General features: G+C 24.0%; 1 protein-coding gene across 1 annotated transcript in view; it reads right to left on the bottom strand.

The window, feature by feature from the left end:
* LOC112681888 (probable serine/threonine-protein kinase fhkB) overlaps window positions 1–13618 on the bottom strand; it is a 33845-nt gene extending 20227 nt beyond the window's left edge. The window contains exons 1-3 of the mRNA XM_025552226.1: window positions 13613–13618; window positions 10793–10889; window positions 4369–4542 (exon numbers count right to left, since the gene is read on the bottom strand). Coding sequence (XP_025408011.1) covers window positions 4369–4542; window positions 10793–10889; window positions 13613–13618 — 277 coding nt within the window. The remainder of the gene's footprint in view (window positions 1–4368; window positions 4543–10792; window positions 10890–13612) is intronic.
* Between the last annotated feature and the right edge of the window lie 1265 nt (window positions 13619–14883).

The following is a 14883-nucleotide window of genomic DNA, read 5'->3' as shown; positions in this document are numbered from 1 at the left end:
GGGTGACAGAGATGGTGGATCCTTGAGGGACGCCGTTTTCTTGTTTGAGGGTCAAAGAGAGGTGGCCATCAGTTTTGACCTGAAAAGTTCTGTCTGACAAGAAGTGTTTGATAAAATTGAGCATATTTCCATTATTATTTAGTAACATAATACATTTATCGCTTTTATGGCTAATTTAATTGTCTACTATACAAAATAAGTGCACTTAAATCTTAATTTAATTTTTATTATTTTGATTAATTATTATATAAATAAATATTATATTCTAGCTATAGTTGGTGATCAAAACGTAAATTGTTAAAATGATGATTCAGTTATTATTGATTGTATGAAATTAACGTCACCTCAAAAAGAATGCTATAATACTGTTATGAAAAACACTGATGTACCATATTCTACTAAATTAAAAATATTTTCCTTCCATCTTGTTCATAAAAAAATGGTAATCCTAATAAAACCTATTTTTTATATTTTAGATTTCGATAGTGGTTCTGATAGCTTGTAGTTTTACAACGATGTTTATTTATTTATTTTTTATTTTTTTTTTTTTCATTCAACATTTATTACACTAAAACTTAGCTGAAAATCATTTTATTGAAGAAATGATTTATTATTTCTTTAAAATTAAATACATTGACCACGAGTGTCTTTTTCGAGATTGGAGGAAAACTCATCAGCCATCATCATCATCATTTGCTCTCTGAGGAGACTATTCACATAATTTAAATAATAAAACTAACAATTTTTGTTTCAGTAAATACATTCAGCCATTTAGACTCTGTCCATTCATTACCAGTAGACAGCCTAAGTTTTAAGGAACAAGTATTAAAAGGACCTTATCAACCAATCTTGGACATCGATCCATCGACTATTCAAGGGTACAAACGAAGATCTTTCAAAAAAAAAAATGATACACTTTGTATAATTGGATAGAATATAGAACAGAATTAGATGCTGTATTTTGTTTCTCGTGCAGATGTTTTAGAGATATCTAATGAAAGTAACAATAGTCAAACAATAACAGTTTTTTTCAAAAATAAGATTTAAAGAATGGAACAAGGCCACTGAAGTTTTCAAAAAATATAATTTATCAAAATGTCAGGTTAATAGTTTTACTTCCTTACATAATTTTTTAAACGAAAAATCAATTGATTGTGTATTAGACTTGGCTAAAGAAGTATCAATAAGTAAAAAAGTTGAAGAACGTATTAAAAACAGACCGATAATGAATAGATTGATAGATATAGTTATTTGTTTATGTAAAGGAGGAAAGCCACTTCATGGTCATGATGAAAATTCAACAAGCACTAACCAAAGACTCTTTTAAGAAGTTTTAAATTTGCTATCAAAGTATGATGATTTACTTAAAATTCGTTTTCAACAAGCTCCAAAAAATGCACTTTATAGAATTAATAGAATCCAAAATGACATAATTACATCTATACATATAATTGTTCTACATAAAGTTGTTTCCAATATTAACAGTTCATTTATTTCAATAATGAGACATGATGTTGGTCACCACGAACAAATGTCAATTGTTGTACGGTATTGCTGTCTGCTTTGATGGAACATCAACTCTGTCGGGTAATATCAATGGTGTAAAAATGAGATGCAAAGAACAAAATAATGAAATTATGTATGTGCATTGCTATTTCTTCTGTCTAAATCTTACACTGGTTGATGCTGTACGTGAAAAAAATTCTAAAAAAGTAGTAAAAAATCGATTAGTTTTTAATTTCCTCGAAACTATACAGTTTGTTCATAATTATATCGAAAGTAGTTCAATGAGACACTCAACATTAGAAAAAGTTGCTAAAGAAATAGGAACTACTTTCCTAAAATTAAAGTCTTGTTCAATTACACGATGGGCATGTCGTGTAGAAGCTGTAAAAGCTGTAAAAAATAATTCGAATAAAGGCAAAGGGATTGGTATTTCACTACAGCTTCAAGCATTTGAATTTATTTTTGGTATGGAATTGATGATTCCTATTTTAAATATAATTTTAAAAGTAAGTTCCTTGCTTCAGTCACCTAAAATTGACATTTTATTTGCAACACAAAGTGTAAATTCTTTAAAAAATCTATTAAATATGAGAAATATTGAAGAGGAGTTCAAAATTATATTTTCCAACACTGAAAAAATATGTGAAGTACATAAAATAGGTATTCCAGAAGAAAAAAAGAAAAGTCTTAACTAAAATTGATCAGTCTCCTTTAAATCAAGTATTTTACAGTTCTAAATATTAAGAACTTCAAGTTCCTGTATACTACCCATTACTCGATGATCTTGTTTCTGGAATAAATTCAAGATTCAAACAAGACACAATTGACCTTATAAATTCTGTTGCAAATATGCTTAATTTAAATATAACTACAGAAATGGCTGTTATATTAGAAAAGTTTGCAAAAATTTCTCTAGACACTTTGATTGCCGAAATCAAACTTCTCAAGAACTCAACTGACAAAAATATTCCTAAAATAATTACTAATGAAACTATGTTTTTGTGGCTTGATTGGTTAAAATATTGCAGTAGATACACTATTTTTAATTGTTTTTTTTTAAATATTACAAATGTTTAGCATTTTACCTGTTACTAGCTGTTCCTGTGAATGGGTTTTCTCAAAATTTAATATTGTTAAAAGTAAATTAAGAAGTACCATGGCCCAAGACCATTTGGAGTCATTAATTCTACTTTTCACAGAAGAAGAAATGGCTTCTAATGTTGATGTAGATTCAGTAATTAATGAGTTCGATAACTTAAGTAAGTAAGATTATTATAAATCAGTAATTTTTGTATTTGAATAATATATTATAAAATTAAATTATTGTTTATTTTTGCATTTTAATTTATTAAATATCCTTCTTCAGAGCTGGCCTAAATTAAGATAAGGGCCCAAAAATATAGTAGGCATCCCCAGAAATTTATGTCTGCGTACGCCTATGATAAGTATATACATATGTATAATATTACATTAAATTATTGTATTATATAGTTTATTAGATAAGTAGAGACATAAACTTTCATTGATTTATCTCTTGAATCATTCAAGTGATGTAGGTATGAATGCCGCGGGAGAGTTAAGTTTATTTAACTGAACGTATTATTTATCGGGTGTACCGGTAAATTTCATTTTCGACTAAACAAGTAGTACTAATTAGATATTTCTTGATAAATATAATTTATCATTGTATTACGTGTCAAATTTTCAGTTTAGTGTGAAATCTTTTAGATTTAAAATAATGAGTTTATTGGATACTGAGGAAAGCAAAGAATGTAATAGCTTTTGCAATGTTTTTTTTTTTTTTTTGTTAACACTTTTTTAGGTTGTAAATCTGTACCAAAAGTTTCATATAGCAACCTTTCAGATCGGAAATTGGACACATACTTCAGAAAGGTCATTTTTCATTTTTCTCGGTAGTTTTCCTAAGCATAAGAAAAAACTAGGAAATCATGTAAAAATATATACCGTAACCTTTTATGATATTTGGACAAAAAGAGTAGATTTGCATTTTATGACTTGAAAATTATATGTAAGGCTAATATACCAAGTGTCAACAATTTATGAGATTTCATTAAACTACTGTAATAAATACAAATGGATAAAATTTTTGTATGTTGATGATAATTATTAATTTTTTCTTTATTACTGAACATTTATGAAGACATATTACTAACACAAGCGAAAGATATAGAACTTTTTTATTATATGGCACACCTGAGATATAATTATATTAGATATTTAATGTTTCTGCTCATATTTATAGGAATATAACATTGATCTTTGCTCGAAATAGTTTTTCGAATGCATTATAGTTTTGTTAGTTGTCGGTTATTTAATAACGACCGACTCATCAGTTTATATTTTAAAAGGCATTTTAAACTTTATTGACTAATGGTTTTCAGTTCAAAACAATTCAAAAGGGTCATTTAAATTTATCCTCACTCCACACATACTAAATTTAATTAGTATTTAAAGACTAAAATCTGACACTAAATTAATATCAACAATTTAATACGTTGATAAAAGCAGAAACGGACTAGGACCAAAAAATCAGCGGAATTTAGATGTTCAGTGGGTGATATATCTTCATATACATTCACTACTTTTGACTTAAGGTGCCCTTTGGGGTCTGAGAAAAAATAGTTATAGGGCTCTCGGTAATATAGTTATGCGTTAGATACCTTTGGAGTGCTGTGTTGTATACTAACAAAATGCTCAGTATAATATAATTTTTAAAAATAATTGGGATTTTTAATGATTGAGTATTTGAAGAATCTAAAAGAGGTTGAATATAATTTTCATTATGCTAATATGTAATGAACAACAATAATAATAATAATATACTATGCAATTAGTAATAACCTGTTTTAATGGCGTCAACTCCAGCTGGGTACCAATACTCATCATTCCTGAGCAGTAACACAGTTGTGTTGTTTGGTAGTGTTTTAAAGTATTCGGGATCTTCGATTTGTGTACCGTCAGTTTCAAGTACCAATCTAACGGACTCATTCTGCGCGATATTTAGTTTCTCTTTGCCTGCAAAAAAATATAAATTATATTAAAAATATAGTTATGAATTTTTAAAATAAAAATAACTTATTTGTTTCTAAGTTCAAATTAATATTTACGTATTTACTTTTGTTTATACTATTTATTACTATTTAATAATATGATGCTTTATTACTTTTTTATAATGGATTTATTTTGGGTCTGATAAAGTTAAAGAAATTATATATCTATATAAGAAGTAAGAATGGTTTTAAAATCAATATTTCAATTTTAATCCAACACTTAAATAAATTTTGTATTATTTGGTAAGATGCTTTATATTCTAAGAACAAATATTTATTTAAAATAATCGTTGAATGAAATTGTTTCTGTAAACACTATTTTAAATGACAAATAGCATGTTGGATGAGTACCCAACGATACTTTCTTTTTATATAAATGTAAACAATTATTGAAATTATAAAGTGTATTTTAAGAAGTGTTAGAAATTTAATTATCATTATATTAATGTTCAATAAAATAAAGATAAAACAAATTGGCGTTTAAAATTAATAATAATTTTAACAAGACAAAACCATAAACAGTATGTTAAGTTTTTTGATTAAAATGTAAATATTTATTTTCACAAGTACGGTAAAGGTGTCGTGGAGAAATATATTATTACATGAATTGTGTAATTTTCTTGGTGAATTATAATAAAAAAAAACTCAATTTTACGTATAAATAAACGTTGAAAAGTAAAAACATATTAATGTTAATAATCAATTATCCTATTTTAATTTTTTTTAATCGTTTGTTAATTAATTTACAATTTATACAGGCGTGTATAATAATTAAATGTTGTGTAATGTAATATAATATAAATATATATATATATTGTAAGAGACATGAAACGCCTGAACATGAGTAGCGAATAGATAATAAATTAACTACCTATCTAGTTATATATTATGAAAAGATTAAATAACATCCTTATATTTTATAATGTTTTTTGGGAAATACCTTCATTAACACTTAATACAATATGTGTACGTAATATCATTGATTTTAAAATATACCAATAATGGTATAGATACGCCATTCTATTGAAAAAAATTGTTAGCGCCTATATGGACGCAACCACTGGAATTGCTGTAATCCATTGAAATCATATTGATAAAAACAGGTTTTCAACAATAGAAACTAAATTATTTTTATTATTTTTTATTATTGAAACCAGGTTTTTATCATGTTGAATGCAAAAGGTTACTTAAAGTGTCTGCGTCCACATATGCGCTACCAGTTTTAATAATCAGTTAGTGCATCTGTATTTTTATACAATCATTGATAATAGGTGCATACCTATTTTACTATTGAGCAATATTTTATTTTTATTTATTCATTTATTTAGGTTTCACCAAAAATCAGTATTGTACCTTGACAGTAATGCAAAATGTATGAAAAATTAATAACACTTTTGTTATATAAATTTTAATCCGTTAAATCTAATAAATATTTAAAACATTAAGATAATTAAAATTTTAAAATTAATATAAATTTAACAATATTACTCCAAAAATAGTAATTATTTTCTTATTTTCTATAATATCAATATTATTTTAATTCATTGATAATGTTGGTGATTTGTAATATTAAAACCAGGGTCGTCGACCAATGTTGTAAGGGCTTACATATTTTTGTTTTGTTAAATGTACGTACAATTTAATTATTTAAAACAAATAAATATAAAATAAATCGCAAACGGGTTTTTTTAATAACGAACATATAGTTTTCAGAACAAAATAACTCGTTATAAACATAATGAATAAACCACTTTAGACCCTAATAACATTTTAATTTATTTTAAATGATCAAAAGAAATATTTTCGTTCAAATAACCGTTCAGATTAATTATATTATATATACAATTATTATTATTATAATATTATTTATAAGACCAAGTAAAAAATAATTTTAATAATTATTTGCTTCCTTCATAGTTTTAATTGCATTTAACATTTTTGTATAATTAATATGTATTTTTTATAAATTTATGAATATAATTTAAATTTAAAATGTATTTTAAAAAGTAATAAATTAAAAATTTAAGTAATAGTTTATAACAATTTCTAAGAAGCTATTGATGTTTACGGATTTAAATATACATAATCAGTGATACAATATAACGTTGTCATATTTATATATACTTTATAACACACATCTTGTTCTCTCTTTGTTTATTTCTTACACTAAATTGTTTTCTGAAATCATCCCCTTTGCTGCTGTTTACCGAACCATTATATTAAATATTCTTTGATCTGCTCATTTTATATTTCAATATTGATACTACTTCTGCAGTTGAAACGTTCTCTATTAATTTTCAGTCTTACATTCATGTATCGATTTGTAGGAGTTTATTATAATTTTTTCGGTTTGTTTATTTTAAATTAAACAATTTTATTTTTTATTTCTACACTGATTTTTTGAAATTAAATATACCATTACAAATTTAAGAGTAAGGAACATTAGTTTAATTTGTTGTCACTATAATATTCTGTATAAACTACTGTTTGTGAAAGTATTAATATTATTTTGAAATGGTTTTCATTCAAGAACAATTATGTTTTATTATTGGAAAAACAGTATCCATTATGTTTTTTCTGGTTATTTATATAAATATTATAAAATATGAACGTTATACGAAAAAAAATTATATCGAAAAGGTACAAAAAATAAGAAAAAAAATAAATAAACAGTTTTTATTTCTACACCTTACCCGGTAAATATTTTATATGAGACAGGGGTTCATTTTATTCGTTCTAAACTTATGATTATTAAAAACGGAAAAAAGTTCTAAGAATAGATTTATTAATATATTAACTTAAAATATTTATAATTGTATTCATATCTTTATCTTATTTAAATTTTAAAATAATTTTTAAATTATGTATCAATTTAGTTGTATAATTTTAGAAGTATAAAAAACATTGAAATCGAATTGAAAATATTTGGATAATTTCTTAATAAATTATTTTATTTCAACAAACAGTTTTCAATAAAACAATTACTCTTTGATGTAATAATTACTATAAACATATGATGTAATCTTATCGGGGGAATGAAGGAGGAAATATTTTATGTTATTCAATAAATAAATATTATTATAAAATTTATACATTTTTAAAAACATAATGAAATTCAAAGCGGGCAAGTTAGTCATATTCTTTAACTATTTCAAGTTAAGTTATTACATTAAAAACTAAGTTAGAATATAAGTTAGTTTCTGAAATGTTCTTAATTTCTATATTAGTTAGAAGTTAGTTTGTTGAAAATAGTAATTAAGTTAGAGTAGAAGTTAGATGTTACTTTTTTTTTTTATAGGTTAAAAATTAGTAAATCACGGATATTTACTTCACGTGTGCTTAAAACAATAATCAAAAACTAAAAACTAAAAATATTTATACCTACTATTTTATAATTAAATTTTTCATTAACAGTATTATCGATAAATTATGGGACAGGTGAATTAACGTATATGATTCGCACATGACATGTCGCGACAGTGACGTGGAAATTTCTACGAACCAATAATAATAACGTTTCAAATGTAATAATAAACGAGTGATTCAATTCAAAATTCACGGAATCACGTGAAGTTAAATTCATATGATTGCATACGTGAATTTTAATATTACGTGTGTCCGTGAATTTAATTACACATGAAATAAATACCTCTAGTTCAAACCACCCGTAATGATACTATTTATATCCACAATCTACGTGAAAAAGCTATAATTACCATGCATGCATTATTATAAATACTAATCACTATCCATGGATATGATCTGAGCCTATAATCTGGCTTAATCGTGATTGTGTACAGTTTTTTTGAAATTTTGGAATGAAGAATTATGTAGATTAGTCGTTTTTTTTTAACGATTTGGATTAGGACTATTTTACACATTAAATTAAACTCGATAAATTTGAAAATTATTATCTATGAAAACTAACTATTTAAGTTAGAAAATTACTTAAACGGATACTTTCTAAATAGTTTGCTTTGACTAAATTAAATATTAAATGTATTAAATCTTCTAAATTCAAAATTATAATTCGTGTAAAGCATAATATGGTATTTAAAAAAATTATAAATAAAACTATTGAAATTATTAAATATATTATTCATCATTAATCAATGATATTTTGGTTTAAACTTCAATACCGCAAATAAATTATCGTTGAATACCTAAATAATAAGGTTATATTTATTAAGACCTTTTAATGGCCTAACGTTTGTAGAATTAGATTTCAATAATTTAATATTTACAATAAAAATATAATAATAAATCTGATTACATAGATATATCATATAAAAGATAAATTTAAATTGAATGATTGTTAAATAAATAAATAAATAATTTTATAAATTATACTTAATTATGTAATTTTGACCTTTAAGTATTTTTAAACTTTGTAAAATATAACAAACATGACTATTCAAAAAATTACGTTTCTTAAGTAAATTATTTTTTATTTTTGCTAAATTCTGGCTAATAGAAAATAACAAATAACAGATAATAATTGTTCTTCTGTGTATGTAAAAATATTGGTACATTTTAATCAGTTAATCTGAATTATATTTATAACTTATTAATTATAATATAAAATAGTAAAATTAGATTTAATAATACATAATGAATTAAAAAAAAAAAAATCACATGGAAAAAATAAGAAGCTTTTAATTTTTTTTTTTAGAATTTAAAATGTAATCTACTAATAGTTTTTAGTCGAAGTGATTTAGCTATTGTTTTTATGGCAAGTGATTTTTTTATTGTTAGAAAAAAAAGCTTTCGGAGCCATAAGAGTATTCTACAGTATTATATACGAGTACTTCTTTTTTATTGATTTGAAGTTGGGTAATATTGTTTTGTCTATCGATTTTTTTTTTTTTTTTTTTATAACAAGGAGTAATAAATGTACTAGAACTTCTTCTAATTTTCAAAATATATTTTTATATTGTTTACTATCGCTATTAGCGTTTAATATCTTGAAAACGTGTTAAAACTTTTAAATATTAGCCTTTATGTTCCAATCAACAAATTGTAAATATCATCCATACTTAATTTTAAATTTATTGAATAAAAATTTACATTCATTTAATCGTAGTGGCAGAGAATATAATGTTTACAAATTTTCTAGAAAATCAATATTTTTTACTAACAGCTATTGAATACCGTTGTAATAGTGATATACTTAAAATGTATAGATCCTTATTAATGAAAATAATTGAACATTTTATAATTATAAAAACTAGATTAATTGAAAATTCCCTTTGCATTATCATGTGAAATAAGATGTTTCTGAATTACTTTTTGTCACCTTGATAAAACTATGTCTTACAAACTTATGAACTATGTAATGCCACAAAGAAATATTCAGGTATTTTAGTAAATTATTATTGTAGTAATAAAGCATGTTGAAGCTATACTTACGTATAGTCATAGAATAATATACTATGGTTATGGATAAATGAGGATTATGATGACATAAAATAAGTGAAAACATTTAATGACTAGCTTATATTTTATGAAATAAAATTATTTTATTTCTTCAAATACGAAAAAATATTATTTTTGAACAAAAATTATATTTTGAATGATTATTAATTGTTATAAAAAATATTTTGGAATATTAGAGTGTGATAAATCTAGATCTAATATTTTTGATGTCACTTATGATATTTTTCCATCGTTAAAACTTTTCGGAAAACTAAAAGTTCATTGAAAGTTTAATATAACTCCCTTATTGATTGATGTGTGAACACAGATGGTAGTTTGAACAAGCAATTTTTAAATTTCTCATAATATTTTATATAATAATTATTAGAAATCATTAGTATTTAACCTATTTCATTTAAAGGTTCAAAATTTTTTGAAATTTAAATAATTTTAACTATCTATATATTAAAATTAAAATATTAAACTACATTCAAAATATAGATATTCAATATTATAAGTAACGTTTTCATATTTTAAAATTATTATTTAAATTAAATTAATTATACTATGATAAAAACCAGAAGTAATAATTGTTTAAAAACATAAATAAGATCAATATAAAATAGAAAAAATATTTGTTTTCATAAATTGTAGTATATTTGTATATATAACTAATACAATAATTAATAATAGTACATGCAACTTACTGTATTTTTGATAATATTCTAGTTGAAGTCTACGCAAGCTTTGAAAGTGCTACATGGTTATGCATAGAAAAAAATTAGTAAAATAGTACTTACCACGTATTTCAAGGTCTTTTAAGCTGGAGGCCACTAAGCTTTTTCTTATGTTTCTAAAACCATCCCATATTTTAAATGGCCTCTTTCCTCGAGATTCCTAAAAATAAAATAATAAATGATACACAATTTATATTTAATTACTGTTTTTACTAATATACTTTATAGTGAAATTTATATTTGTCCTTATTTTGGTTTAATATTAAATGACAATATTAATTCGTCCCATAATAAACGCTGGATGCATTTTGATATTAAGATAAAATCACCTTAATGACTCATTTGCTAAATAATTGGTGTAAGGATATGGGATGGTTGGGATAAGCAGTTGTTCGGTTTACGTTACTGAGGCACCTTAAAACAAATTACCTAAACAAGTGCAGAAGATTAAATTTCGCTATTCGGTAACCATTCATTGAATCTACTTACACTATCCGTATCATGTCTTCGTTTAGCCAAAGAATATTATTATATGAATACATATTATCATAGTTGTTTTGCATATTATAAAGGTTCAAAAGTTATATTATATATCTTATAATAAGCACTTAAAAATGCTGAACACTGTTCTTTAAATATCACAAAAAAATATTATTTGGAAAATGTACAATATAAAATTGTAAAAATCAACTTGTTCTCTACATTTTATTTTTAAACTAATGATTTTTATTTTTAACTTTATAGATTTAAACTTGTTTTACTTAACCTATTATTTAGTATTTGTCTATTCTTAAATGTTATGATAGTTTCGTAAGATTTTTGTTGGAATTATAATTGATTTCACAAACTGTGCAAATCAAATAACTAGAATGGATTACAATCAAATTTATAAACATAATGTATTTGATGACAATTATATATCATTTATTGTCCACTTAGGTAGGCATTTTTAAATAAATTTGAAAATCATAAACTATTAGACTAGAGTATAGGTACAATGTGAGTTTACGATCAACTATCCACATCGAGACCAGTGTTTCTAAGCTAATGGGTCGTGACCCACTTTTGGTTCACGAATAATATTGGATCAATCACCAAAAACTAAAAAATATATAAATTTCAGTAAATATTTTTATTGTCTCTATCTCTAACTAGATTATAAACTACCCGCATAAATTAATTTTATGGAAAGTTAACGAATCATATCATGTTTCTCACTATCTATTTCAATGGTGCCCAACCCGTGACCCGTTAAAATTTTTTTAAAACGAAACAAAATATTGTTTAAAAAAAGTAAAATTATTATAAAATACGATATTTTTTCTAAGTATATTAATTTTATTTATGAGCATTTTTAATTATAAATTTAACGATATACCTGTGCATTTAAAAAAGCATACTGATCAAATATCGAATCAATATGTAACAGAATAACATTAATATATTGATATTATTCGTACTTTTATATTTGGTGGCCCACTCTAAGATAATTTTTATCAAAGTGCCCCGCCGAGGAAAAATAGTTGGACATTACTGGTTTACATTAAATATTATTTTCAAAAACATCGTATAAAAAATTGGGTAAATAACTTACCTATAGGTTCGGTTATACACACAAAAACATTACCGTCAATATACAAACACTAAGTAATAATAAATAATAATCTACTAAATTTGGTCATATTAATATTCACACCTACTAATAGGTAATAAATAATTAAAACATGTTTGATATACAATAATGAATATAATCACTTTATGTTTCACATTATTTGTATCTCATTATTTTGGTTAAAATAGTATAAACGAGGTAATAACAGAATTTAAAATATTTAATTTATACGTTCTGTTAGTTTTATAAAAATGTTTTTCTTTCTTGATTTTGCTTGAGCAAACTAATCGATTAAGTTTTCGAAGTAACGTCTGAAGCAGTTTCTTGTTCGTTTGAAAATAAAATCAGGCCACTTTAATGATCTAATGTACGAATCAATAACGAATCCAGCAATCGAATTATTATTTATCTTTCAAAATTATAATTATACTAAGTATAATAAGCGTCTGCGATATTAATATAAATAAATCTTGGGAATCTTGGGAATTCTCTAAATGTACCGCGGTCTTTTTAAATATATTAAATAGTGAGCTATAAAAATGCCTCTAAAAGTTATGAATGGCTGAGAAATATGGTGTGAAAATGTTAAGAGCATAGTGTGCCGCGTTTAAAAATAGTATAAAAACCATAATCATATTGAATAGAGGTAACGATTTTAAAGTTGTATTTAAAATACACGTGTATACGAAGTTTGTGTATTTAATGTACACGGGTAATTAATATTGCATGTGTATTGTATACAGATGTGTACCTACACGAAGTTCGTGTATTTAATCTACACGTGTGATTCGTGTAATGAATATTTATTTATTAAGTAAAAATATTGTTTATAAAATATTATATCAAACATCACTCGGTACCTACTTTAAACATTATACGAGGGTTGAAAATTCGTTCGACTATACTAATTAAATTGTCAAACTAATTTCGTCTAAAAAAAGCGATTTTTGTAATTTTTCAAAATCTAAAATTAAATGATTGTAATTATAAAATCATTAATTTATGAACTTTACATAGATTATATTTTTAAAATGGGTTATATTAAATCTTATAACCTCATAAAAATATATAAACCTTTAATAAATGACAGATTTACTCTTGTAATTAGTAATACAAACTATAATAATACACGTAAATTAAAAACACGCGTTTATCAAAACTACACGGACTACATGTATGATTACATACATATGTAATAGAGGCCACTAATTAGTATATAAAATTAGTATAAAATAATCAATATTTGTATTTTATGGTTATTTGTATATTACATTCATGGTAAAGTTGTATATAATGTAGATAATTGGAATATGGATAAAGCTTTATGAGACAATGTATTTGAACACTTGTAAATATTTTAGTGTAACTTATACTATTAGTTTGTATTATGTATGTAAAAAAAGACAAAACATTATTATGGTAAATTTGATCAGTAATCTGACTTATTATTTATACATTTATATGTTAATATACATTTCGTAATACTGTATGTATGTTTAAAATGGTTAAACTATTTATAAGCTATTGAGCATTTTAAATGTTTTAATAGTGAATATTTTGTTTTTACGCCTGAACGTTATTTTTTATGGTAATTAGTATTTTACAAAATAATTTTTTTTTATTAGAGAAAAAAACTTTATAATATTTCGACAGAAGCATCCGTTATGTATAGATTCATCGTTGTTCTGTTAACTTTAAATTGTTAATACTATACAGGGTTTAAAGTGGCAAAAAAGGGTAGGGGGACTCTAATCCATATATCATTCTCAGCGTTCCATACAGTCCCATACAATTACTAGATAGGTAATTAATTATAAATGAGTATATATATTACGAGGTGTTGCTAGTGAATAATTTTCTTCACAAACTATTCATGTGCTGCAAAAATGTAAATACTTGTAAGTACTTGTAAATTACTTACTTATTGTTTTAAATAACGAATTGTAAATATTTTTTAATAAAATAAAAAAATTAAATTAATAAACTAATAATAATATATTAATATAAAATTAAATTTATATTAAATTTTAATTAGTTTTGTTTGTGGAACACTGTTATTACCCAGTGACATCAACTGAAATGCATAGCCAATTTTTCATCTATTTTATCGTGTAAATTATTCTTAACAATCAGTTGAGCGTTTCTGTAAATTTTTTGGAGACATGTTGAAAGGAACGCTTTATTAGTTCTGTGATTGATAAGAAGACTAAACCACCCCTTACGTTCGTTCAACTTTATGCTCTGTTACTAGGTAATTACAAACATTTTAGGTCAATCAAAATTATATAATTTTGTAGCTTTATTTAAATTTAACGATAAATATTGTAATATTATAACATTAACTTGTACTTAACGAATTAATATTCATGCAAGAATATTATCCTTATTCGTGATTTTTAAACAAATTATACTTATACTATACTTAAAACAGATTTAATTAAATCTGTATAAAAATAAATCTAGAGGAGAATGAACAAAACAATTCCTACTTAGTAAAATTGTAAATAAAATCAGTAACGCATTGAATCGTTTTCTTTTTTTT

The sequence above is a fragment of the Sipha flava genome, unplaced genomic scaffold (genome assembly GCF_003268045.1).
Source record: "Sipha flava isolate LNK unplaced genomic scaffold, YSA_version1 198_pilon_pilon, whole genome shotgun sequence".
In the NCBI taxonomy this organism is placed as follows: domain Eukaryota; kingdom Metazoa; phylum Arthropoda; class Insecta; order Hemiptera; family Aphididae; genus Sipha; species Sipha flava.
This window is presented reverse-complemented; position numbering and strand designations above follow the sequence as displayed.